The following is a 27733-nucleotide window of genomic DNA, read 5'->3' on the forward strand; positions in this document are numbered from 1 at the left end:
TGAAGAGTTAAAAGAAAGAGAATGCATTCATCAGATATTGCCTGAAGACACAACTTTATTAATAAACCAGCAAGCAAAGCATGTAAAATACAACGCAAGACGCCCAGGAAACAGATACAGGCATGTATAAAAACCCAAACAAACCATAAAAGTGCAGATGGGCAGCTGAAGCCTTGCCAACGGCTGTAAACAGAGTGACAGAAGAAAGAACAATGAAAAGAAAGAATGAGCAGCCATAAAAGAGGAGGCATGACGAGTGTGTGCTGACGTTGTCATTTACATCCACACAATAAAGACATTCACAAGTGTCTGTTAGAGAGCAGGGACTGGTCTGTTGGACTGGAAACTACTGTGGCAACGGGAAGAGGAGGAGGAAGAAGAGAGGGTTCTCATGTGTAAGTGATGCTTCAGGTTAATAGTCTGATTCCAGATACTGCTGCTGTTGTGACACTACAGTGAGTCGCAGAATACAGTTAATGCTGGTTATGGGTTAATACTCCGCATTCTCATCTCCTGCAGCCAAAACCTGACATTTCTGGGAAAAGAGAGAAACAGAGATTTGACAGATTCACATCAGTGGTGAGCATGGTGGACATAGGCCTTGAAAACAGTGTGTGGACCAAAGCTGGATTACCAAGCAGGTCCCAGCCCCTTAGGGATTCCAAAAGCACAGGTTCACTTTTGTACGTAATTTGATTCACTGCTATTTGTTACTACCACTAAAATACAATACCAAATTAAGGCAGTGGGAGTAGAGAGCCTTTAAGACTTTACATACAGTATATTATGCTCACATGGTAAATTTTCCTTAAATGTTTAATCAAATTGCCCTAATTGACGCAAAAAAACATGTGGCCAGTGGCGTCATTAGGATTCCACTGACTGATTTTTGAATATTGGGGCCTTGAGAGTATTTTACTGATTAAAACAAAACAATTTGTCAGTACACCTTAGCTCTTTCCCCTGTTATGTCTATATTAGAGCAATCTAATGTCAAGGCCCTGATCTTGAATGTAATTCACAAAGACATTAAAAGTCATTGAAAAGTTCTTGAATGTCATCAAATTGGATCTTAATGAACTGTCTGTTGCACCCAGTCTGTCTACATCAAAGACAAGTGTCTAAAATTAGCCTTTATACATGACATATTTTCTATTTTGACCACCAGAGGGAAAAATGAGCCACGTTTGGTGACATACAGTAAATATAGTGCAACAACAGCTTGCTAATATAACCAACATGTTTGGATACTGGACAAAAATGCCAGTGAAGAGTTGAGTATGTTACTCCTTAAAGCCACTTGTGTAGAATTATTATGTGATTATAGCATCTTTCAAATTATTCTGATGGCATAAACTTTTGATTGTAGAGTGACTGAAATCCTAACATCCTAAAGCCAAGTGGTGACGTCTTTGTGTTGCTTTCAGCTCATTCAACTGACCACTGTGTTATTTTTAATACTACCACCAGGGTGCACCAAAGTTCAACATTTGTAAATTTGGCTTTAGGGCTTTAAGGATAACTGACAAATCCTTAAATTTGAAGTCAGCCTGGGAAGTCTGATGCACTCTGGTGGTATGACTGAGCATTGACAATACATAACTATCTCTTGCACTATCTGAAACACATATACACACACATGAAGCTCATACATAAGTGTACAGTGACAATCAGTGCTGGTGGCTGAGGATCCTGCAGCACTTTGAGCAAAAAAAAAATCATGATCATTCACTCTCCCAGCTGTGACACTGAGCTGCTGGGATGATTTAGTCGTGATAAGCTTCCTCTCTACAGATTTGGCTTTGCTTCGTACAATTACCATCTATGCGTTTATCTGGCTCAGAGCCACTGATGCATCAAGACAACTATCGCACTCAGTATCAGGGTGAGACCAATATTGGTTTGACAGAATAATGGCCTGATATTGGTGTTGTCTGTAACAACCACAATTCTCTTTGCGTATTTTGTTTTCTCCTTGTTACTGCTCAATTATGTTTTCCAAGCCAGTAAAAGATATCCCAGCGGCCAGCTTTAGCAAGGTGTTGCTGGATGAGTTCATTTCTCACTTACAGGCAGTAATGTATACCAGTTTCCCCACCAATAAATAGGTGTGGGTGGCCTGAACTACAGAGCTCCTAACCTTAAAACTGTTTCATTAGTCTGGGCTTCCCTGAAGAGTTTTAGTGTTTTATGATGGTGTAAATGTTTCAGAAGTTTTATCTACCTGACAACCAGAAACATCAGAGAGAAACACTAAGGCTACGCACAGATATTTGTGGCTGATATGCTCTGTCAACCATAAGTCGAAGTGTTAGCTGACTACATAAAGTTCCCCTTTATTGGAAATCTTTTTAAGCAGGATATATCTGTGGCTGAAAGGGAAACATCCATGTTTTCTTTTTGACATTAGATGGTGATCTTGAGCACCCTAAGCACCCTTCTATCAACCCAAGTAGCCTTTTATATGGCCCAAGTGCCTGTTTTTTTCTGTGGTTAGGGCAAAAACATTAGGGCAAAAAAAGGAGGATTTTCACCACTTGTAAGTTTAACACAAAAGGTTGACTATTTGGTGGTAGCATATGAAATGTCATAGGGGTGTCGTCATGGGCTTGTGGACAGCACATACATTACCATGTAACCTGGTCACAGAAGAAGCAGATTAAGCAAAGTAGGCCATAGGCCTCTAGGCCTGGCTACTTCCTGCAGCTCCTAGTGGCTGATCCTGATGCATCTCCAGATGGGAAGTACAATCCCTCCAACATGTTCTGGGTCTGCCCCGGGTCTCTTCCCAGTTGGACATGGAGTGCGTCCACAGGGCTTGAACCACCTCAACCAGCTCCTTTCAGTCCATTGAAATGTCCAAGCCCCTAACACAGTCCCTAAGGGCAAGCCCAAACACCCTACCAACCCCTCCGAGAATTGCGGGAGCAGTGTTGCTGGGGCAATAGCTTCTGGTGGGGTCTCCCAAGCCAAAGTGGTCTCAGTCGAGGGGCCAGACCAAAAGCGATTCAAGAATTCTTAAGGCATCAGTATGCTTCGAACAAAGTGTTTCATGGATCGTCAAACAATGTCTGAAATCCTCCACCCCCCCACCCCAACTTTCTGATGTCTTAATTGGGGTGGCTGCGTACAACAAGTTATGTAACTTTCCAAAACTGACAATCCGACTATCATCTCTTTTTCATTCCTCACGCAGCTACTTCTTTTTATTCTACTTTTCTGTGTACAAATGAGTGCAACACCAAGAAAACATTTGAGGAGAAACTGTCTTAAGGTTTGCGCTGTTATCCCAATTTGAACAACTATTGTGTCTCAACCCTACAGTTTAACAGCAGGCTGCCTTTGAATGTGGCCATTTGGAATAGATATAAACACTTTTGCCTTTAGATGTGGTTGAACAACACTTCCTACTAACTGGTTAGTGTATCGGCCAATTACGGACAGAGCAATTTCACCCAGAAGAGGGACAATCGTGACATGAAAGAATTAAATAGCTGAACTGGGCATGCTGACGTGTGTTTCAGTCACAAATATCTGCACGTAGCTTGAGTTTAGCTATGAATGCGGCCATATTGTAGGATTTTGAACATTGGCGTAAAGGTTGACCAATACTTCATCTTATAAGTATCCGCCCTATATCGGTCGAACCCTGGTCAGTATATACACATATACATACACAGCAGTGGGAACATACTGTGGAGGTAGGGGTTGAGGGAGGTTTGGTTTTACTATTGATTGAGAAATTTCAATAAACTCCTAATAAATCTAGATTCATTTTGATCAGTCCACAAGGGAGTGGTTTTTGATGACTCGAGACAGACTGCATTCTGGAAAAAGTCTTGTAGTGTAATCCCACTGTCGGACTGTATCATTAAACTTCAGACTGGTTGATTGAATGGAGACGTAGGAGCGTGGGTTTTGGCAGGAGGTGTGCACTTGTTGACTGTACTCAAGTAGATCAGTGGGAGGAGGGCAGGGTGAGGCGCTCCTCACAGGCAGAAGTCAAAGGTCAGGTCAGACTTGCCCATCTTCTGTCTGTACATCGCATCGAACTTGTCATTCATTGACACTGTGAAGATGTCCTTCCACAGACCCACACGACCTGAATGGAGGACACACAGGGAGAGGGAAGATAATTAGGATTTTAAATATTGAAAAAAAATAATACCTTCAATTTTTTTTATTTCTGGGCAAAAAATGTTTAATCTCTCTCCTCACTGAAACACTTGTGGCCCTGCTGATGTTGCTCTGCATGTAGACTGATGTAACAAAAAAAAACACATAACTTTGATGATTCATCTGACAATAGACTGCTCAGAGGGGAACAGGAGAGTTAAGGGGGGTGTGGAGGGAGGGATGTTGGCAAATATACTACATGAGGTACAGATGCATGACGGTGTTTCAGATCAACGACTGGCCCTGTTAACTGATGACTTTTGTCTGAATGCGTCAGTGGTGACAGCAGCTGTTGAAAACAAAAAGCGAACATGTATGTGTCCTTTACTTTAATTCATTTTAAATCAATACCCATCATCTGGGTTCTTTTCTTAGTTTACTATTTACGTATGTGAAATTGTGTCCGCAGCAAGAAGCATTCATCTTTTGGAGCATTACTTTTAATGCGGGGGGAAAAAAACTATAGAGTAGCAGTGCAGCTGGCATAGCCTATATCTTGAGAGGTTTTATACGACTTGAAAATGTGGCCCATACTCAACCCATTAACCTACTTCAACATTGTGGAATCATACAGTGCAGAAGCTGCTTATATTGTGTAGCCTACAAACTGTGTTAGGTTGCTATGAAACCTAAGAAACCGTGTTATCAAACAAGCAAACATTTACAGAATGAGAGTGCCATTATGCAAAATGAAGTAAATAACGTTATTGTGATAACACAATAATACAGCTTGAAGTTCAACCAACTCATAGGTGTGTGCTAAATGTACTGTATCTTATATGTATTCCATAGTGCACGGATAGTATGATTTTTACACTGGCCCTGGAAACTATGAACAGCTCCCACAACATTTGATTTCACAGTATCAAAGCGGGTTTATGTTTAGAATAAGACTGACAGTCATCTCTCAAGAGATGCAGCTGCACTACTAATCTATATCTTTTCCTCACATTCAAAGTAACATTAGGAAAGAAGCTGGCAACACCATTTTACATACATAGTTACATAGTTAACTAAGACAAAAAAAGAACCAGATGAATATATATTAATAATTTAATTTTAGTTAAAATTAATAGGACCTTTACAAGGACACTACATGTTCTCTTTCTGCTTTCAACTGCCATCCCTACGAGCAACCATGGATGCATTTTGATGAAAGTCAGTTCACTGGGCCACTATATAATCCGAAATCACTGCAGCGACAGCAGTGGAGACAATTAAGGTAATGAAACCTGTACTTATCTTGATTTTGTCTGAGGGGGGCCCAAAGTGTCAGACTTTGAAAACCCCTGATCTTACTGATTCTGATGGATGTTGTTTTTCCGCACTAAAAGCATCTTATTATATCTTATTTGACATTTTCCACCTGCAGAGTGAATGCAGCCCGATGTGGCAGTGACTCACCTGCTGCCGCGTGTGTGAGACAGATCAGACTGACAGCTGTGTGTTAAGCCTATAGCAGACCAGACACCAGACTTCCATGCACTAAAAGAAAACAAAATCGGATGGGAAAACAGAAGAAAAACTGATGATAGAAACCATAAGTAAACATCAAAATTAGAACAGGAATGGTAAGATAAACCAAAATTTTTTAAAAAAAGGCTAGAACAAATTAGAGAATGAATGTAAATGGCTTCTCAATGAAACTCAAAGAGGGTTAAATCAGGGATGAAATGCAATATGTGGTGCAGTTGCAACATTTAGCCTTGTAGTGGTGCTATAATCAGCTCAGACTGAGTATGTGAGTGTGAAAAAACACTCATATTTATGTAGAGAAGTTAAAGGTTCCCATAACTCATGTAGATATTATTGATATGCATGTAAATACAGTATATTCTATCTATTGATAGCTACCATTGAGGTCTTTCAATAGCTCTAAATCAGATCTATGTTAATATATGACAAGATCAATGGTGGGTTAAATTGTCAAGAAAGTAATATAAAGCCTGTGTCTTCCATTGTAACAGTGTTAGGATTCAATGTGTAAATAGTTTCTCCATATATAATTGTCCTGCTTTCAAAGTCAGGTGCTCAGCTCAGTCTAGGGCCTCAGGGGTCATAGTGCTTACTTTGACATCACCTGACCATGGTCAGACATTGTGCATATGTGCGTAATGAAATGTCAAAACACTCCGGCAAGGCTAGGTGAAAGGGAAAAACATCTTGTGAAAGTGGTGTCAAGACTCCTCTCGCTGTCCCTGTCTGTCTAATCCTGGTCTAATTATAATCTCATTATAGTATACAGTATGAGGGAGCAGGTGAGGCTTGAATGTATTTAGACTATATCAGATGACCACACCTGCTGTGCAGTATGTAGTTTCCATAGAGTATCCTATTTAAAGTGAGCACTTCCACTGTTCACTACGGGTCAGTGACCTCAGTTAGCTCTCAATGACAAACTCATTGATCCCTACAGCTGTTCCAGAGAATAAGAACCATGTACTACACAGTACAAAATCAGAAATAGTTTGACATTTTAGGAAATATGCTTATAGATAAGAGTGATAAACCACTCATATCTATCTGTTTAATATGAAGCTAAAGTCAGGTAGCTTAGTTTAGCATAAAAGCAGGGGGCTCTTTTCAAGGTAAAAACAAGAAATAGTCCAGCACATGACACTCCTACCAAAAAAAAGGGTTTTTTTACACTTTCACACACAAATGAGCTATAACGTATTTATGAGTGAGTGTTAGAGGTGCTGGTAGAAGGATTTTGCTGCCTTGGACTACACCAGGCTAACTGTTTTTGCTTTCAGTATTTATGCTAAGCTAACCATCTCCTGGCTGTAGCTTCATATTTAGTGTACAGACAGGGGAAAATGTACTGAAATTTCAAACTATTCCTTTAAACTCGTCAAGTTTGATTTTTAATGAGACTGTCAGAGATGCTGATATTTTTGAGGTTCTATTGTGATGAAATATGAAACCATGTTTCATTTCTTATCTTTAGGGGTGCCTTGCAATGCAGACAGTTTTGGTTTTATCGGTCCAGGTTTTGAGATGTCTGTCTCTAAGAATATAATGGATATAAATGGAATTTTGTATGTTTTTTTGATTCAACAGAAAAAAGTGGTCATGTTACTGAAGATAAACCACAGACCTGTGCTTGAAATTGAAAAATAAAGTTACCAGCACTCTGAGCCAGCAGCTGCACACCCTATAGCTTTTGTCTTAGATAACATATTTCCTCCAAATTAAACCATTCATTAAGCCATTCAGAATGACACATTTATGGGTTTTCTGATCTGGCATCCCTTTTTGATCTAAATCAGCAAGTTGATTTGGGTTAGGAAAATATCATGGTTTGGGTTCAAATGACAGGCATAGGGCACATTTGCCATTATGATTACAATGATAACCATGTGGTTAAGGATGGGGAAAGATTGGTCATTAAAAGAAACCAACATTGACTGTTAGTAGATCACAGAACGTGAACAGTTGACTCCGATGTCAAAGTCCAACATTTTGTTGACCCATCCCACCACCGCTACCTCCTCCCCCCTTGGACTTTGTGGCTTTATAACAATGTCACAATACTTCCTCCAGTAGTCATAATTCCCAGAGGGCTACTAGAGGGCTTTGTCACTTGAAGATGTTTGTGTTGTTTTTGATCAGTTTTTGAGAAACAACTGATGCTCTTGTCTTTCTTGGGAGGACAGTCTGTACATTTTTGAAATACAGTAAATGTAATGTATTATCTAAGGTGAAAAGATGCAGGATTTTTAGCCAAGCTAGTGACTTGGCTCTAGGGATGGCAATGTCTGTCAGGTGGTCCACCGCTTTCACCCAGATTGTAATATCTCAACAATTACTTGATTAATTGCCATTAACTCATTTACAGACATTCATGATCCTCAGAAAATGAATCCTAATGGCTTTGGTGATCCTCTGACTTTTCCTCTAGCGCCACCATTTGTGGTTTTGAGTGAAATGTCTCAACTATGGATTACTATAAAATTTGGTGCACAAATTTGTGTCCCCTAGGATAAATAACTTTATTCGCTTTCCTCTGAATTTTCATCTAATGTGAAGGTTTGACTTTCTCCAGTTCTCTGGTTTATTATATTTTTATTATATTTTATTTTTATTATATGACCAAATACCTGCAAAACTAATGACATTCCCATCAGCCTCAGCTGTACTTTGTGTTTATTGCTAATTAGCACATAACACACTAAACTAAGATTGTGAACACGGTGAACATTATACTTGCTTTGCATCATTATTAGCATTTTCATTATGAACATGTTAGCATACTAACATTAGCATTTAGCTCAAAGCACCGCTGTGCCTAAGTGTAATCTCACAGAGCCGCTAGCATGGCTGTAGATTCATTAGTCTTGTTATGTAGTTGTCCAGTGTACACAAATATATTTTTCCAAGTGAGCTTCAAAAGAAAGGTTGAAGATATCATAAATTTGGCCTCAAGAGTAATTACAGTGAGAAAGACTGCCACTTAAGGGAAGACCATAACATTTTGAATTTGTTTTTAACAGTAAAGACAAATCAACTGCCTTCTTCAAATATAGTCTGTGACCACAGAAGAGGTGGCTCGGTATTACTACCAACCTTCATGTGATAACTTGAATAGGGAAGTCACAACAGCAAGTTAATTCAATGAGTTTCTTGTTAGTCTGAGTCTTCAGTTTTTTATTAATTTATTTACATATCAGAAGTGCCAAGATTCCAGTTGGGTGAATAGCAGCCCAAGCACTGCTGTTTTTATAGGGACTATTTCTTTGGGAGAAAGTAGATCCAATCAAAATTGTTCACAGTGAGGTCTGTGGATGATCCACAAGTAGCAGTGACACTGTTTATGGAGGAGGAAGTTGTTGATTAAATTTTTAAAATGTCTTTAACGAAAACTGAACCCCACAAAAGAAAATAAAAAAATCCAATCCCCTTCATTGTATTGTGGTGGACATTACAAACCCTGGACACATAAAACCAAAACTATGAACATGGATAGATAACACTGCAGGTAAGTGAAAAAAATATTTTTGGGGTGTAATTTGGGTGAACTTACCCTTCAAAGCTCATACTGGGATGCTGTATGTACAACACAGTACAATAGCCATAAAGGTCATTATCAGTTTGGTTATAATGTTTGGTTTTTCATGAGACTCTTTCAGGTGTTGATTCAACCTGCTTGACTTTTTTCAGGCTGCAGTTTGTAGTGTTGTTAATATCTTGTCAAGTGTCATTCAGCGGGAGTTGGTGAGCATCAAAAATAACACCGAAGTGTCTTTGTAATAGGTTTTTGGTATTAAAAGTTCTGATCTACCTCTCTACCTCCTCATCTTTAAATAGCTTTGTAAGAGGAGCTCTGGTGGCTGAGTCGATATCATGAGATCACTGATATGAATCAGGGCTGATCCACTGGCACTAAAAGCAGAACATTAACCGCATTTGTGCTCTCTCTCCTCCCGGTATCCTGCTCAGTTGGCTGTATATTTTTCTCAAATGTATTCAACTTGGCATTACCACTGTGATGATTTCATCCAGTCTGCTATCAGGAATTGGATTTTTCTTTTTCATGAAAATTTAAACTGGGCTATGTCCTGGAAGCTTTATGTTTTCCTTGAACTGTTTCTTGTTTACTGTGTTTAACAATGAAATGGTTGTGTCTCTTCTGTTTGCCATATGCACACAGAAACTAAAAATACACATTCCCTTTAAACTTATAGTTTAGACACATTTTCTCCGCACTGTTTTGAATTCACAGTCCTGTTGTAGCACTTAGAGGGTGGAATTTTTATAGCGATTAAAAGGGCTCAGGTGATGTCACTTGAGTCAGGGTCACTTGCAGCTGAAAACTATCCATTGAAAGGTTTTCAGGGTTTAACACCAGACTGTGCTAACATGCTAATGGAAAGGGAAAATTTTTTTAAAAGAACACGTCAGATGCAGTGAAAGTGTAATAACAATGCTTTTAAGGCACATTCTGATGTTATGGTTTGGAGATGCTTCTCCACAGCGTGAGTGCAACGACAACAATAAAATCCCTTTCTCCCACAAGTATCAAGCTGGTCCTCAGGGAGCCAGAAACTCAAAACTCTGCCCGGTTAGCAGACCAGAGAATCCGAGCAGTCTCGTGTTTTTCTTCTCTATTTCTGTTTCCCTCTTCCTCTTCTCTCTTCTCTCCCACTCACCCCTGCAAATGGACAGTGCCTCTGAGTTGCAGCACTGCTCGATGAGCTGGTTGCAGCTCTCTACCATGCCCTCCAACTGAGCTTTGTCACAAGAAACACCCAGGAACCGGGCTAATTGCTCCACCAGCGTCCCCAGATCCTGGAGAGGAGAGGAGAGGAGAGGAGAGGAGAGGAGAGGAGGGGAGGGGAGGGAAGGGGAGGGGAGGGGAGGGGAGAGGAGAGGAGGGGAGGGGAGGGGAGAGGATATGGCACATGAACACATAGTGAACACACAGTTCCCTGTTCTTACACAATCTATATGGCATAAAGTTGAGAAACATTGACTGCAGACATGACAGTTGTAGGACAAAATGTACAGCTTTGTATGGACAATACATTATCTTGGAACAGTAACATATAAGCTATCAGTTTACTGCCCTGGGTTATATACTGTACACATGTCTGTTTGCACATGGGTGTGTGTGTGTGTGTGTGTGTGTGTGTGTGTGTGTGTGTGTGTGTGTGTGTGTGTGTGTGTGTGTGTGTAGGATATGTGTCTGTGTGTGCAAGGCAGGTTCAGATAGATATTGACCCAAAACTGTTATACAAATGATGGAACAAGAAAACAACACCACAACCACTCCAGCAGCTCTGAGCCTTTTTAGTACAGCAGGACTTTAAGCTAAGTGCTAACATAAATGCTAACATGCTCTAGCAGGTATAATGTTTTCCATGTTCACCATCTTACAGTGTTAGGATACTAACATTTGCTAATTAGCACCAAACACAAAATAGTTGAGGCTGACAGGAATGTCTTTAATTTTTACACTTTGGTTTTTGAATCGATTGAACAAAGGTGTTCATTTTTAAGAGGTGCTGGTAGCCGGATATTTCATTATCTTTGAACAGAGCCAGCATAGCTGTTTCCCCTTGTTTCCTGTCTTTATGCTAAAATATGCTAACTGGCTGCTGGCTGTAGCTCCAAATTTACTAAATTTAAAGCTGGAGTGCGGGACTCTTATCCCCCCCTTCTGGCAGTGAGAGTAGAGGAGGGCACTTGGCTGTGATTGCCTGAGTACAAAGTCATTACTAGGACCAGGGGAGGATATTTCTCTTTGTTTGATAACGTTAAAAATAAAGTTAGACTTTTCTCTCGGTTTCCGACTCATTTTTAAAAAGATGAGAGTGAATGAAGAGAGGGAGCAGTGATTAAGCCGCTGAATCAGATCAATAAAATATTATTTTCTGATTGTTTCACAACGGTTACATTCTAGAGCCCAAATAAACATGTCCACATGTCAACCCTGCAGTGCTGTGCTGCACAGTCTGATTTGGTCTGAATCGGCCAGCCTGACACAGGCATGCAGCACGCTCTCATGCACACCCCGAATGACAGGCACACAGAGAGGGCCAGTAAAAACGGATATGTTTTGATGGTCCACCAGCTCAAAAACATATTTGGTCGCGCCCGACATGAGATTTAAAAACTCTGTATATGGTGAAATACAGATAGATTTATCTAGGGGTGATAGGCTTAATCGGCATTGTCTGGACTCGTCTGGCAAGGGCTTGAATGTAACAGATGTTGATTTATATGTAAAAGTTCCACACTGCAGGTTCAATGGAGTGGTATCAATCATTTCTCATTTACTGTCAGCAAGAAAGCTAAAAGTGTATTTTCCAAAATGTTGATCTATTCCTTTAAAACAGCAATAATGCCTTTTTAAACACTTGACAACACAAGCTCTAAATACAACATTGACATGGTCTTATAAAGTTGTTGTGACTAATGACCTAATGAATGTAAGTCCAATATTCACTCTCCTTATTGCTCTAGTTTTGTCTACATCCATTCCTGAGGGGGATATTTGGCTCTTTAGCTGCTAAATGCTCCATTTTGTTCTCCAGCTAGTTGCTAACTTTGTCTGTCTGCCGGTTGGTGCAGAGTAAGTTATGTACAATGAGGTAGAGAAATACGATACAATAGTTTTTTTGCAACGTAAGTTAGATATCTATTTTCTTTAAGCATCCCGGAACTGTCATTGTCACTGATCTACAGCCTTAAAGTGGAAAAGGTGATTTATACATTGTAACAGAACCAACCAGGTCAGTGTAAAAGACCTGATTCATGTTGGTTAAAATTGTGGAAATTCATATTTATTTGCATGTAAATAAATTGAACAGTACAAACTCAACCAGGAAGGTTTGGTTACAGTCATTCTAAAACCAATGGTCTAAACCAACATTTTTACAAGAGCATTTTGTTTGTACACTGAGCATCTCACTTCAGTTCTAAGAAATCTATTCTAAGAAAAGCCTGTCTGCAGAGGAGAGGACATGTGTGAGTCTGTGCCTTGTAAATGTGATAAGACCAGATAATGTAAAAAGGGACCTTTGGCAAAGCAAAGAGCAAATATTGATTTAGCATTGGTTTTTCTTTGACTGGAAAGTTTTACACAATAATGTTCTGAACAAAAGCTGGGATACATGTGTCTGCCACGTCACATGGAAAGAAGTATAGAGGAGCAACCGGAAGATTTAAACAGGTTACAGCTGTACGAACAATGCTGAGGAAGGGGCTTAAATTTGGGAGGAAATATGTTTGCTCTGGTATAAAAAGGTAAAAAAGAGAAGATTCCTTGGCATGCCTAGTCTCTGACAATCATGATCTCTCTGTTTCCTAGAATCTAGGAAAACGAGGCAGAAAAACTGAATGACAAACCTTATTCCTACTTGTCAAGTTGCCCTTAAGCAAGACATTTTTCCACAGCAGACTAAGGCTGTAATATGCAGCATCTACATGTGAATATCTTATCTATATAACTTTTACAGGGGACCAGAGAGGACACACATGTAACGTCTTCACATATATAACCTCATGTTGTCTCAGTCCTGGCCTCAATATAGCAACCTTTGATCTCCTGTGGTCGAGAGGAAAATGAGCTTGTTATGACGAAAGAAGGTCAACTGTTTCTGACAATTTCTAAGAATGTCTTTTGATTTCAAGAAACTTAGCTTGTCTTGTTAATAGTATGAAATAACATTCTCATGACCCCTCGGAGTACAAATGTCCTCAGAAAATTGAAAGTCAACCTCCTGATTAGACATGATAAAGATATAATGGTGATGATGCAAATTCTTTTGTTTGCAAGTGAAAGTTTTGGCCTGGTGGTGCTTCAAGAGAATGATATCAAATAACGTCGAAGTCCAAGTCAGAGCAGTTTTATATGAGTCAAAACTGAATCCAAACGGGTGTCAGTCCAATAATTTTCAAACTGTCTTTTCAACACAGCGACCTCTTGTTTAACAATCACGAGTGTTCATGCATCATGCTTCCTCCATCAGTTGAGCATCAAAAAAACAGATCTTTGCTCTCTGGTGTTGATCTTGACAAAGTCATATATGCTTTTATATCATCACGTTTGATTTTTCCATGTAAAGCACTGTGTAACTTTGTTTTGAAAGGTGCTGTATAAAGTTCATTATTATTACTATTACTGCTTCATGATGAGAGTCAACTGAGATTTAACTAAAATAATTCAGTCCTTTAGATTTAGAGAAGTTTGAAATGTAACAGGAACAGGAAACATTGTAATATTGCCATCTCTAGGCCTCACTGCTAGCAAGGCAAAAACTATATTTGTCCACAAAAACATGTCAATGACAGCACAGTAAAAGCAAGTGTTTAAGGGTGAAGAGAATGCATGCTCATAAAGTCCCTTCAGTGTATAAATACAGGTAAAAAAAAAAAAAAAAGTATGAGATTAGATTTGTTTCTTAACAATTTAACAAAATCTCCCAAGAATCAAAAAAGAAAAAGTTCAATTTGAAGTGAAAAAAACAAACAAATTTGAAACCAAAAATTACCTCGAAGGCAAAACCTACAGTAAAACTACAATAAATACAAGACCGCGACATTTGATTACAATATTCTCCACTTTTCTTCCCTTTTTCAGTTTCAGTCCTGAATTTTTCCATTTCAGTTCAGACTCAAAGCTCTCATATGAGCGTAAACCCTGACTGACACTGTTGTGTGGTCGCGACAAGCACCTTTCCTCACATTACAACAATTTTATGTAACTCTACATATAGAGATGGGCAGCAAGTGTGCATAGTGACCATGTTAGCCAATTTGCTTCCATAGTAATTCAGTTGCCATAGCTTTCTGTCTGCCGGAACACTGGTTCACTGATGTATGAAGGCTGCATGGAAAACGATATGAGAATGAATATTATATTATACTATAATTCAGAACTTCCCAGCAGAGAGCTGCACAGCACACACAGTCACATCCATCAATACAGCAGCTCCGCTTACTTTTCCTATCTAAATTGCACCAAACTGTCAGTAGCAATTTTTACAGGGGCCAGACTAATGGGTTATGACCTGGAGTTTCACAATGTTAAGATAACAGTTTGCACACAAAGGCTAAAAAAAACACAGCAGACAGTGATGATCTACATCTATGTTACCTTGTACATGTCCTCATATTTCAAGAAGAGGACATTAGAGTCCATACGATGTTCCCAAAATTCCTGAACATGTTCAAACCAGGAACCATATCCCACTACAAAAGAGAGGGAGAGAGACAAAGAAGAGAAAGAGAGCTGGATGAACTTTTAATAGTCTGCAGACAGTACAGGAGTTCAGTGAACTGAACTGGATGAGAGATCACAGTGTTACTCCAGTAACCTACATACGTACGCTTGTCATTCATGAAGCGCCGGCAGAACTCCTGGAAGGTTCCCCGGTAGCTCATGGTCCTGAGAGAGCGGTGGAACTGGTAGTAGGACACCACCAGGTCCTTAGGGTTACGAGCCATGTAGATCACCTAGAAAAGAGCCACAACTGTATTCACTATAGTCACAGTAGATACATAATATTAGCTCCATGATATGCTGTTGTAAACTTTGGTTATTGATCTGAACTGATGGTTGATGTTGTCTCAGATTGCATTTTGGAGACCAAACAAATAGTTTGGTGGCAGAGCTTCTTAAGGAACAAATATTTGTTTAGCTTGACCTTAATGGGACCAGCTTTTGTTTCTGAAAGTTTCTTTTAGCTACCTTCCCAGAGCTCAGCAATTAACTTGGTGGCATAGCGACAAATAGAAACTATGCCCAAAGCCACAAAAACCCCAGTTGAAATAAAGTGGAATTATCTACCCGATCCCAATGGACCCTGTCCTTTGTGTGTTTTTATTTGAATGTCTTCTATGCTTAGATTTTCCACTCAGTTGTGCTTGGATCTGTATCAAAGTAAAATGAAGCAGGACTCGGTTTTGAGACTGCTATTAAGCAATGATGGATGCATTAAGAGAACTGAACACTGTGTTCCAAGAGCATTCATTTCAATAAAAGTTTTTCAAATATTCTAAGGCTTTCACTTTGTTGGGCCCATAGAGCACGAGCAAGCCAGCTGACTTCCTGCTGGCTCCTCACACACATGAATGGCATGAAAATAATTTACCGATACAGCTCTTAGAGACTTTTCAAAATTTTTTGGGCCTAAGGTTCAAATTGTGATAATACAAGAGTCATACTAGAGTGTTTGTGTGGCTCAGCCATTTATTTTATAATCAATTGTACTGTATGTGGTAAAAAATCTTTTGTAGCCAGAGCATGTCAGGTGACCTGCAATTCCGACTGTGGCCACTACACCAAAATCCAAGCAGCAACCTCCGGGGCTGAAAAATGCAGCCAATGCCGTAGTGCCAAAAACCGACATCCTATCTAATGACCGTCACTCCACTGGTTGCAAAAAGAAGTCCGCTTGAATGGAAGTCTATGAGAAAATTACCCTACTTCTCTCTTGATTTGTTACCTCAGTAAACTGTTTCCTAATGAGTGTATGGTCTCAATCGCTAGTTTCAGTTCTTCCTCAATACAGCATGATGTTCATTTTGTGAATTATGGCCCCATTTAGAGTAAAATAGACAATAAAGCAGCGTATGCTTTAGGGCGTGGCTATTTTGTGATTGACAAGTCGCTACCACGGCAACAACGTTGCTTACGTAACGTAACCATAACGTATAGGCGTAGCTGCTGCTATTTCACAGTGTGTTTTCATTTCACTAAAGTTAATCGTAATATTGTGGTTGCCTAAAAAAAAGTCTTGTTCGGTGTTTGGTTGTAATAAAAGACCCATCAGTGAGTCAGATCAGTTTTTCTAGTGAGTGCATTTTGTTTTAACGGTTTTAGGCCTGTCCTAGCATTATCACTGTTAACCACAGATTGTAAATGCACCGTGTTAACCAAGTTAGCAGCTAGTACTATGGTCAGCGCCACCCTCTTGTCCAAATATGGTCACTTCTGGCTCCAAAAATCAAACATGGCGACCGCCAAATCCAAGATGGTGATGGTCAAATCGATAAACTCGAGGCTTCAAAACAGCAGTTCACAAACCAGTGGGTGACGTCACAGTGACTACGTCCATATTTTTTAGTCTATGCCAAAATCTCACAGTTCTTTGGGGGTTACTATACAAATGCTGTTTGAGTCAAGCTCTTTCCACTTTCACTGACACACGGTGTGTCTACAGACACATGTGAGACAGACGACTGAAAGACATGACTGAAATGCTTTCTGTTTAGACACAGCATGAAGCTGCTGGTTCTGCTTTGCTAAGATGGTTTTCATGCTACAGCTCCTGTGTGTGGTGTTAGTTTAATTTTTTAAGCACAAGTTAGCTAACCGACAAATTTGAATGGCAAAGAACAACAGCGGGTCAAAATCTAAATCTAAATGTTATATTTTTCAGTCATCTTGGCTCTCATGATGTTGGACAGTCAGCAGGCTAGCTTGGAAACCTTGCTAGCTAACTAGCTAGTATGGCTAGTTTGAAATTATACCTGGACTGAGAATGTTATCTATAATTTAAAACTGACTAGCCTGGTTTTCAGGGCTGCCAACTCTCATGCATTGACTGTGAGACTCATGCCTCTATTTTCTCACACAGTGAAAAACAAAATTGTAACTGATAATGGTGCAGCATGAAAAGAGGACACTGAGAGCGCATGGACAGATAAGACAGAGCAGCACAGCACAACAGCAGCACCATGCAGCAGTGAGTTATTCAGACCATTAGGGGGAAAGCGAGAAATATACATCAATATAAATCTGTATTGTAATGTATGCCCATGCATGCTGCTCAGAATAATCTCAGTCAGTGACTCTTCTGGCAGCAGCACAGCATCTCTCCCGCTCCTCTCGCGCTGTGCAGTTGCAGGCAGGAGTGAGAGTAAGTTACTATGGTTACAGAGATGCTCTGTGTCTCTGTCACTCTGAAACTTTCTTGCAATATACTATTCTTGATGTATTCTTGGTTTCCATAGCACCCTCAGTCTAATTGATCTATAGTGCAGGTGGCTGTTTCTTGACTTAATAAGTGGTGTAGAAATGCAGAACCCCTCCTTCCCCCACAGAACAACTGTCACTCCAAGCTGAAGTAAAAACATGGTTGGTTTTTTTTGTTTTTTGCTACTTTTAAACCTTCTTGGCTCCACTGTTCCTGTTTTAAGGTCCAGTGTTTTTTCAAGATATTCCAAATCAATAAGTTTATCATCATAAATAAATACGTTGACTTATTGTAAATATGTGACACCAAGATAACGGCAACAACAATCATCATCTGAAAACTTCTGCAATAAAAAGCTATGGCTGACCTTGGCCTCTCCGTTGTGCATGGCTGTGGGGAGGAATCGGTAGGGAAGATGGCTTTTGATCAGACGAGGGGACGTCAGCTCCTATGGAAACACAAAGGAGTTATTCACTTATCAAGCCCACAGAATGGTCTGGTGTGTCAGAAGTCTCTTAATTTATCTGCTCAAGAAACTCATATATATGTAATCTGTTGCTTGATTTCATGGAAAACTTTTTCACTCAATGAATATGCTTGTCCTGTTTGTGTGACTGTCAGCAGTTTAAATTTAATGAGTACATTCTTATGATATGTAGTCAATTGTATGGGCACTTCATGGGACATAAATTGTGAGGAATCATCCAGTATGACTATAAGGCTGTATTCAGAGGAAAACTGGGCTGGAAGTTGTGGGACTTGCCTGTGACAGATTTTTTTTAAAAAAAAAGGTTGAACATGAACCAGCAGACACTGAGATATCCTGACTTTTAGTCCCTATGGGTCAAACTTTAAAAACGCTGGATTCCACATCTCCCATAGCATCTTTTAATATTACTGCCCTCCTGGCCTGGTAAAAGCCCACATCTTTCAAATCCCACAGTTCTAAATTGTATTTCCGGCTTTCTGTTATAAATTTGTCCCCAAGCCCAATCTGAGATAACCCTCATGACATAATCAGAGTTATTTCAATTTGCTCACCCAGAGGCACAGAAGACATTATACAACTGTTTTCACAGTCCCTATGAAATGTATACTGACTTTTATGTGTAAAATCGATTTCACATTTTTACATTTTTTTACATTTGCTGTGGGAAAGGGGACTTCCAGATTACCACCAGCTATAAAGAAATCTTTTCCCATCTTTCCCATGCAAACAAGAGCCTCACACATTGCCAGAGTGGAGGGTGGCTTATAGTAAATAAAACAATTCAAAGTGATTAAAAAAGTTGACATGTATTATACTTCTGCTTAATAATGCAGTGCTGCTCTTTTTTTCCCCATTCTCATTCAGCAAATGGACACACAGTCCTTGTGATTGCAAGCAAGGTCAGCCTTGTTTTGATGATAGTGGTGTAAGAGTCAGCCTCCAGCATCCTCTCATGTTTCACATCTAAACAAGGTGTTGATTTGTTGTAATGCTGCTACAACCAGCAACAGGTATACCACCAACAATGCAGACGTCTGTCATTTTTCCAGATAGTACATCTAAATCTAAAAGGCCCCACAGACTCAGGCCTCCTACAGCTCTAAAATGATTACATGCCTTAAAGAACTAATGATTGCTAACCTGACTTCAGTTACATTACCTGTATGATGTCCAGGCCAGGTTGGGGGTACTCCAAGACAGGCAGCTGTTCATCGATGTTCATAAGGCCAATCTCATCTGGGTCTGCTCCCTGACTCACAAGATACACAACCTCCTGAAGTAGACTGGTGCCTACAAAGAGAGAGGAGAGAGCCAGAGGACTATCATGAAATTGAGAATGCGAAAAGAGAACTAACAAAGTGGTTGCTGTCCACACAAGTGATGCATATAATAATAATAAAAAAAGAGAAATCTTGTGAGAAATCTGTTATCAAAGTAATGTGGGTATGAAGAGAAATCTTGCAGCACAGGACATCAAACCCATGTACAGTGCATTTTCATTTTATTGAAAAAAGCAACAAGAGAAAGATATCAATCATCTGAGATTAAACTATGGTTTAAGCTGCACTAATAAACATTGTTATATCAAAAATGGATCAAACGACCATGAGTGAATCAAAAGATTTCAATTGTAGCGACAAACCTACAGAGAATTATCACCTGACTTCACATTTTTCATGGAGCCTTTTAGCCTCTGTTAGCTCATTGTTTTGGTTTTGCAGCCTGCAAACTCTGCACAATTAGCCTGATTCCCTGGCTCTGATAAACCCACTGTACGCTTCCTGCCCAGCAACAAACAGCAGACAAAGTTGTAAACATAGTGGAACAGAGACAGATATTTTTGAGTTGGTGGAGACCAAACCAGAGTGAATATTGGATCTATATTCATCAGGTGAACAGAAACATGACTTCAAATTGATGCTAATGTTGCTCAGCATTGACTTTATGTTGTAATTGTTTGCCTATGTGTTAGCCTTAGCCAAAATAAGGTGCTGATAATACTGTATGTCACATGTTTTCAGCTTGTTGAATTGTTCCCAAGTGAAATAAATTCATACAGGTTTAAACATACTGTAAAGGTAAAAGAGGGAAATATCAACCAAGCAGGGCTACAAAACACACATAATAACATGTATTGTTACAGGTTAAGGCCCTTGGAGACTGAAGTGGCCCATTGAGGTCTTAATCAAGAGAACACTACTACAGTGTTCTACTTTTGACCACTCAGCAGCTCAGGTATACAGTGTATGCCTTGCTAAAGGGTAATGTGGCAATAGGTGTTGATGACAGTAAATAACTTATTTATTTTTCCCACTTTTTCAGTCATTCTGGTGATTCAGTCTTGCAGCCTTTAAATCCCATATCTGCTGCTCCTCCCAACAGTTACTGATCAAACCCAGCAACGTCAGTAAGAAAGCAGAATCTTTCTCATCATAATACTGGGTTATTTGTTGCCATGCCAATGTTCTCTGTGGTGTCCCTGTGACTCATTTTGGTTTGCAGATATGCTTGAATGTGCCAGTCTAATCTGACATCTAACACGCTTCTATTGGAAAAACAGGAGTCTAATAAGGCTGCTATCAGATCCATTCCATGTGACACCTGAAGGACACCACTGCATTAAGCTGAGAGAAAGGTAACAGCTCAGGGTTTTATCAGAGTCTGATCAACGCAGCCATGCTGGCTTTTTAATAAGCCATCAACCTGAAAGCTTGCCAGTGTTCTGCAGAAATCAGTGAAGTGAAAAACACTGAGTGGAGGAAGATGTGTGTCTGCCTGGCCTCGGGCTGGCCGCATGCTGTCACTGAAGTACAAATAATAAGATGCAAATATATCATGTATCAAAGACTTTCTTGAAAAAGCTTTCAGTAACCTTTTATTCCTCATTAGTACCAGTTATAATGTATTTTGCATTCATGAAAGGGTCCAGTTGTGTTTGACACATGAAAAACATCAGCTGTGGCTTACAAATCCAAATAACATCCAAAAATATTGAGGCCAGAAATAAAAAGGACACTAAGTGCAGAGGATGTCTAAACCAAGCTATCAACCAATCAACCCTTAAAGAGTTTCCATGCAAGATAGACTACTCCTATATCATGTCTGTATCCAAAATCACTCCCTATTTTCTATATAAAGCACTGTATTTACTCCCTGCCAATTTATTCAAGTGTGTTATTATATCCATTATACAGTGTTCTCAAAAAATGTGATAATGTAACAAATAAAAGTAGTGTCCATGGCATGCACTCTACTTCCTGCTAACAGTTCCACAATGCAATGCCTCACATTTTATAGATGCAAAAATGACTGTTGTGTGATGCAACAGCTGACAGTGATAATGCTTAATGATGTCTAAAATCTCAATTTATTGCTCACCATTGAGTTAACTATTAAGTGTCTATTATATAAGGCATAGTGAATGAGTGAATGAGGGAGTGATTTTGGCAGTCTTTCGAAATAATGGGTGTCTCAGCCACATCCTTTGCAAACAGGTGCATAAAATGAAGTGGGTAGCCATGCAGTCTCCATTGACAAACATTTGCAGTAGAATAGATTGTTCTGATACACAAATCTGTTTTCAGTTTTTGGACTTTTTCTCCAATCTTTGATTTTTGGTGAAATTTTCAATCATTTGAACATTTATTGAAATGAAAGCATGTGAGAAGTTTAGAGGGAAAAATCACTATTTGGTGGAGCTGTTAACAACTCATAGACATGTGAAATGTGACCCCGACTACACACTGCTTTTTGTAAGATGTCAAAAGCCAAAAAGGTTGTAAACCACTGGTTTCATCAACAATGTGTTGTATTTTAAAAGCTTGTTATATTACCCATTGTGTCAAATCTTCATCTGAAAGGTAACTAAAGCTGTCAATTAAATGTAATGGAGTAGAAAGTACAATATTTCCCTCTGAAATGTAGTGGAGTGGAAGTATAAAGTAGCATTAAATGGAAATACTCAAGTTAAGTACAAGTACCTCAAAACTATACTTGCATCAGGTGGATGACTGGTAAAAGCTACCTGCCTGTATGCATAGGCAACTGTAAAGTTTGGTTAAAGAAGAATAAACTGTTTGAACAGTTTGGTGTGGGAGAACTTGACTGCTCTGACGTCAATCCCATCCAACTGTAAGCCAGTTCTTATTACCCAACATCAGTGTTGAACCTCACTAATACTCTTGCGGCTGAATGGAAGCAAATCCCTGCAGCCAGGTTCCAGCTGTAGAAAGTTGTATAGCAGCATTTCAGTGCTTCACTGTTTTGGAATGACATGTTCAACATTCACATATAAAGTTTGGGTGTCACATGTAAGCAGTAAACATTAGGACTGTTTAACATTATTATATTATTACATTATTAGAATTTGTATGGATGCTTTTTATTAAATTTTGATAAAATACATGGTATCACTGAATTTTGATTTACCTAAGTTTTTCAAAATGCCTGATTATATTTCCCCTTTCTTGTACAGAGTTGGTCTTTATCTCAATATTTGTATTACCTTTATAAAGTTTGATTATAAATCCATCTATAATTTTGTCATCCTGTTTGTCCATGCTGTATTTCTGTAATAGTGCTTTCATGGTCTATTCTGTACACACATCTATTGCACATCCGTCCATCCTGGCAGAGGGATCCCTCCTCTGTTGCTCTCTCTGAGGTTTCTTCCATTTTTTCCCTGTTAAAGGTCTTTAAGGGAGTTTTTCCTTATTCAAATCAAGGGTGTAAAGATAGAGGATGTTATATTACTGTACAGACTGTAAAGCCTCCTGAGGCTAGTATAGCCTCATTATAGCCCTAATATGGGTCAAGTTCCAAAAACATTGCATCCAACTTGATAGTATCTTTCATTAGAACCTCACTGTCTGATAAAGTACCACACCTTTTTCTCAGACTTGATAAAGGTCCATGTATTCTGAGCAGAGGATGATCTCACCTCTGTCGGTGCTTCTGATTATGCCGACCTTAAGTGATTTATATGTGTGTGCAGTGCAGTGCAGTGCAGAGATATAGTACCTGCAGGGAAACGTGATTGAGTGCATGGTTGATGTCACAACAGTCATAGATGCATTGCCATCATAAACTGTAAAGCTATAGAACCCCACATTTCTAAACCCAACACACACACTGCACCCAACACATTTCTCTTGGTTTATAGAATCTTGCTACTCCCATTGGCCAAGAATAGCACATGTGAACCAATAGCATCATAGCTATGCAGCATCCCTACCATGTGGCCTGCCACGTGCTTTCTGCACCAGAAGACCAACACAGAGCAAGAGGAAGGAAATGAGAGAGTGGGAAATTATAAATTCAGGTTGCTTTTGACTTCCATTGTGCAAAAGGGATAGCAAAATTCTTAGCCTATAAAAGAATTCATCACTGTTGTCATTCCAAAATGTCACCTTGTCATAAATTAAGACAAACAGCCCTGTTAACAGCTTGGCGCATTTCCTTCTGTACGTCCTATTTAATTTGAAAGGTTTCCAGCACAAGACACATTTGTCTCCATCTAAAAAGGTCCTTTAAAGGTCGAGCATAAAGATAACCAGGATTAACACAGCAACATTGATGTGTAGTGTACACAGCTTCAAACAGAGCAGAAGCCAGTTCCATGCTGGTTCTGCAGTCAGAAAGAACATTAAGTTCAGATCAGGCATTGATTGTTTTTGTCTACAAATGTGAGGGGACGTTCCAGATCCTGCTGTGATGAAGTTATGAAAGCGAGTGTTCTTGGTGCCTGTTTCCATACTGATGTGTTTCATACTTTAAGCCCTGATCACCCAAACAGGAACCTTGAAAAAACAGCCTTCATAATGGACCTCCATCTCCCTGGAACGTCTGAATCTGAATCTTTTATTTATAATGTAATATATTGGGTTGGGTGTGTTCTCTGAATTTCGGGCCATTTCACAACCTAGCTACTTCTATCCAAGCTAAATAAAAGATAGATGGACTGAATTTACTGAGTTCAATTGTATTACCAAAAAAGTTCAGTTAAAGCTGAAACATGCTTCTCGTGGGCTTTAGTCTGTTAGTTATAAGGTGTCTTTTGGACATGTTTAACATTAAGCAAACAACATCAGCATCACACTGAAACATCAACAGAATGTATTAAACCTCAACCATAAGATTTTACATAACCTTATGAGAATACTCCAATAACACTGTCGGACTCATGAATATTGTTTTGAAGGATCAAAATCAATGTAGCAGGACCTGGTGCCTACATTACATTACCCACAATGCAACTAATGCGGCTAAGGACACGATTTACATCCAGTGCCAATGTTTAGTGGCAACACAACAAGTAGCGTGACCTTTATGCAACAAAACGGAACATGAGGTTGTGGAGGTCATTGTAGTCAACTTTCATGAAGGAGATCTGCATTTTGTGTCCTGATTTTTTGGCCACTCACGGGCAACACAACAAGCTGAAAACACATCATCGACATAAAGTTGTCATGGCTGAGGTGTTAGCAGCAGACACAGACACTGTTTTTGGTCTCCACCAACTCCTGAGCATAACTGCAGAATCAGCTGGTAGGACTGAAAAATACAGACCTCCAAAATGTCAACATAATTAACAGTTCTTTGTGCTTTTGTAGGATATATATGAGACAACAGCGAGGATATGTTGCATTGATGGCAAAACTTCCATGGATTTTGCAATTCGTGACAGACTTTCACAAAAAAGTAACTCATTCTGCAGTTTATTTATGTCTTGCCACAGTCAGCACGAAAGGTAGTGAGTTACAGGAGAGTCTGAATTAATCATGACCGTGTACAGCTAGCACAAGGCTTCTGTGGATGAAATGCGAAGATGCAGCATAAATCTATGCTTGCAGGGCAAAACCTAAACAGGAAGCAGCACGGTCCACTACACACAGGAGAGTTTGGATCCTGATTTCTCTCACAGTGTCATATAACAGAATGTGTACTGCAGTATGGTGCAGCTACACTAGATGATTCACTTGCCAACATCTGCATACACAATGTTTTCATGCATCTGAGCCCATACACTTATTTATTGTTCTAGTAGAGCCCTTTCACCATGAGCTTTAACTTAATCATGTGCTGCTTTAACTCGATTAAACCCTTTGACCTCTCTTTTATTTTTGGCATGGTTTTCAAACCCCTTAGGCTGCTGGCATTGCCACAACATATTTATCAGGCATTGCTTTGTCTGTTTTTCAAGGTAAACTTGTTACTCATAAATGCTCATTTCAACTGCACAAGGATATTTTATGAGCAAAAATCTTTCTAATCTGTTGTTATTGCCCAAAACATATTTAACCACAGTTGTCATTTCATGAATGGATAGAAATGAATGTTATTGTGCCATAGACAGAATGACCATGATAGGATGATAGGACCCTGGTGAATGTACAGTATATTTAGGGTTGTAGATTGAATCTTATAAAATTAAAATTAGGGAAACATCTGGTGCATATAGACTATGTATGTCATGTAATGGAAATGGATTCAGATGCACCAATCTTCTGTAGCCTAAGGCATACATAATCTTTAGGGTATAATTATATAAATTAAGATTCATTAAACTAATTTAAGTGATGATAGATTCTCCTGAGAGGAAAATTACATCAGTTATAGTTTCCTCTTGATAAACGTCCCTATTTGATCATAACCATCTCTATGCATACTTCACTTTCTTCCATTATTAACAGGTGTCGTCATGCATGCTGCTAAGACGCTGAACCACGGCGAGAAAGACCATTCTCATGACAATAATAAAAGTCACTCTGCCCTTCACCATGCAATGACAGAGAGCTCCAACTGCCCACCAGCCGTCACATGACCGGACCCACCCAGCGCACAGCAGGGCACCGCGCACGGCAGCCAGCCTGCAGCAGCGCTGCGCAACCACACTGAAGCTGGATGTAAACATCAACTTCCATCTGTGTCCAAAAGCGCGTGTGATGAAGGTGGATGGCCGCGATGTGCAGGCTAACTGATTCACTACAGCCAGACATTAATCACTTCACTTTGACTCATTTTTGTTGGCTTCTGATTATGAAATACAGGCTGCTTGTAAAAGCTTGATAGAGGCCTGTAAAATACTGTAGTGTTGCACAAGCGCGATATAAACACAGATATTAGATAACTATGATAGAATTGTGACCCACCCAGTGCTATTAAATATGAAGCATGACCTAATGTGCAACTTTAATGATGAAAGTGACCTATATGTACTGCAAAATGAACCATATGACTCAACTGGCTGTAAATTTTGGTCGTTCAGTGTTTCATATCATGAAACTTTGATATCCACAAGGGAAGCCTGCAGCCGCCTCTGCAGCAGACAGCGAACACCGGCCAAGAAACCACAGCGAGCACCGTGCAGGAGGTGACGCAGAGGTGTGTTTACCTGACTTGGGGTAGGTGACAATCCATATGTCGCTACTTCTGAGGGAGAAGTTGGCGATCTCCTCCATCTTCCCTCTGCAGAAGGGCGGCAGCCGCACTCCATCAAACTCGAAGTATTTGCTCTCAAACTCAATCGGCGTGCTCGGCGTGTCTGCCTCGCTCTCTGCCATCCTCGAAACGAGACGCCAGTGCAAGAAAAAGAAAACACGCACACCTACACGAACAGGTTTTTTTTTTTTTTTTTAGTAATCAGAGATGATGGGGATGATGATGGTGATGAGGTTGTTGGTTTGAAACGCCGCTGACGCTCGCTTCGGGATGCTGAGGCGGGCGGTTGATGCTGCACGGCAGGCGGAGGAGTTGACCTACAGCCAATCACGCCGGAGAGAAGTGATGTAATGCGCGCGCACGAACGCCAGCATCAGGACCACTCTTGCCGGGCCCGAGGATGCGCGTGCCCGCAGAGGGATGTATCCAAACACACCTACACAGATCATCACACTCCAATAAATAAAATGACCAAGACTGCTGTAATAATCCTTATCCTATTCTCTTATTGTATATATATTGTATTATAACAGACCCATAATCAAGAGGGAGTTAATGGAAGCAATCATAATGATAGTCATATAGAGTCTTATGAATCTTCTAGCCCACTCAATATGAGTAGTTATCATAGTTTTTATGGTAATCATATAATACACTATGATAGTCTTATAGGCTATGTGTGCTTTGAACTGTAGACTGCACACTAAAGAAAGACTTGACTGGATCTGACACTAAATAGTAAATAATTGCCCAAATGTCACTGTAATAAACCTATATAACCTATAATACTCTACAATATAACCTAACTTCAGAGCAGATGTAGGCACATATTGCCACTGCAAGTTTTCCCTTTCATGGACTACATCAAAACTTTTACATGACTACAGTAACAATGTAAACACAATAGGCTCGTGTAAATCCTAATGAATATGACCTCATAACAGCTTATAAACTTACAAGATGAATAACTCAGGTACATAACATCATTTGGCCTGTGTGACCAGAGCAGATTTTGTCAATAACAGTACTTCAATTCAAGCATAGATGAAGCAGGTCACTGTTTATTGTGTGTGGATATGACAGCAATTACATTTCTACTTTCATGTATGTTTGTGCTAATAAGTAATTTTTTTGCCTAATGAGGATGAAGATAAGCTGCTGTAACTCTCTTAGCTCTCTCTTCCTGATGGGAATGAGGTCA

General features: G+C 39.6%; 1 protein-coding gene across 3 annotated transcripts; it reads right to left on the reverse strand.

Moving 5' to 3' along the window:
• Nucleotides 1-30: 30 nt before the first annotated feature.
• On the reverse strand, nucleotides 31-26995 carry sult4a1 (sulfotransferase family 4A, member 1). 3 transcript variants are annotated; one of them, XM_044343789.1, is made up of 8 exons: nucleotides 26486-26995; nucleotides 19253-19383; nucleotides 17971-18051; nucleotides 15012-15138; nucleotides 14780-14874; nucleotides 10329-10467; nucleotides 5581-5661; nucleotides 4022-4102 (listed from the first exon to the last, which is right to left on the reverse strand). In XM_044343789.1, the coding sequence occupies exons 1-7, from the start codon at nucleotides 26652-26654 to the stop codon at nucleotides 5630-5632; spliced, it is 774 nt and encodes a 257-aa protein (XP_044199724.1). In that variant the 5' UTR covers nucleotides 26655-26995; the 3' UTR covers nucleotides 4022-4102; nucleotides 5581-5629. The 3 variants fall into 3 exon arrangements, with proteins under 3 accessions (XP_044199723.1, XP_044199724.1, XP_044199722.1); XM_044343788.1 differs by lacking the exon at nucleotides 5581-5661 and having other exon boundaries at nucleotides 31-4102; XM_044343787.1 differs by lacking the exons at nucleotides 4022-4102; nucleotides 5581-5661 and having other exon boundaries at nucleotides 10089-10467.
• Between the last annotated feature and the right edge of the window lie 738 nt (nucleotides 26996-27733).

This window comes from Thunnus albacares, chromosome 23 (genome assembly GCF_914725855.1).
Source record: "Thunnus albacares chromosome 23, fThuAlb1.1, whole genome shotgun sequence".
Lineage (NCBI taxonomy): Eukaryota > Metazoa > Chordata > Actinopteri > Scombriformes > Scombridae > Thunnus > Thunnus albacares.

Excerpts from the sequence above, each read along its gene's own strand:
- sult4a1 (XM_044343787.1), bottom strand. The coding sequence starts at position 26,654 with ATGGCAGAGAGCGAGGCAGACACGCCGAGCACGCCGATTGAGTTTGAG. Across the intron at positions 18,052-19,252 it reads CTGGCCTGGACATCATACAG|GAGCTGACGTCCCCTCGTCT; the intron begins GTAATGTAACTG and ends GTGTTTCCATAG. Across the intron at positions 15,139-17,970 it reads TGCACAACGGAGAGGCCAAG|GTGATCTACATGGCTCGTAA; the intron begins GTCAGCCATAGC and ends GCTCTTTTCTAG.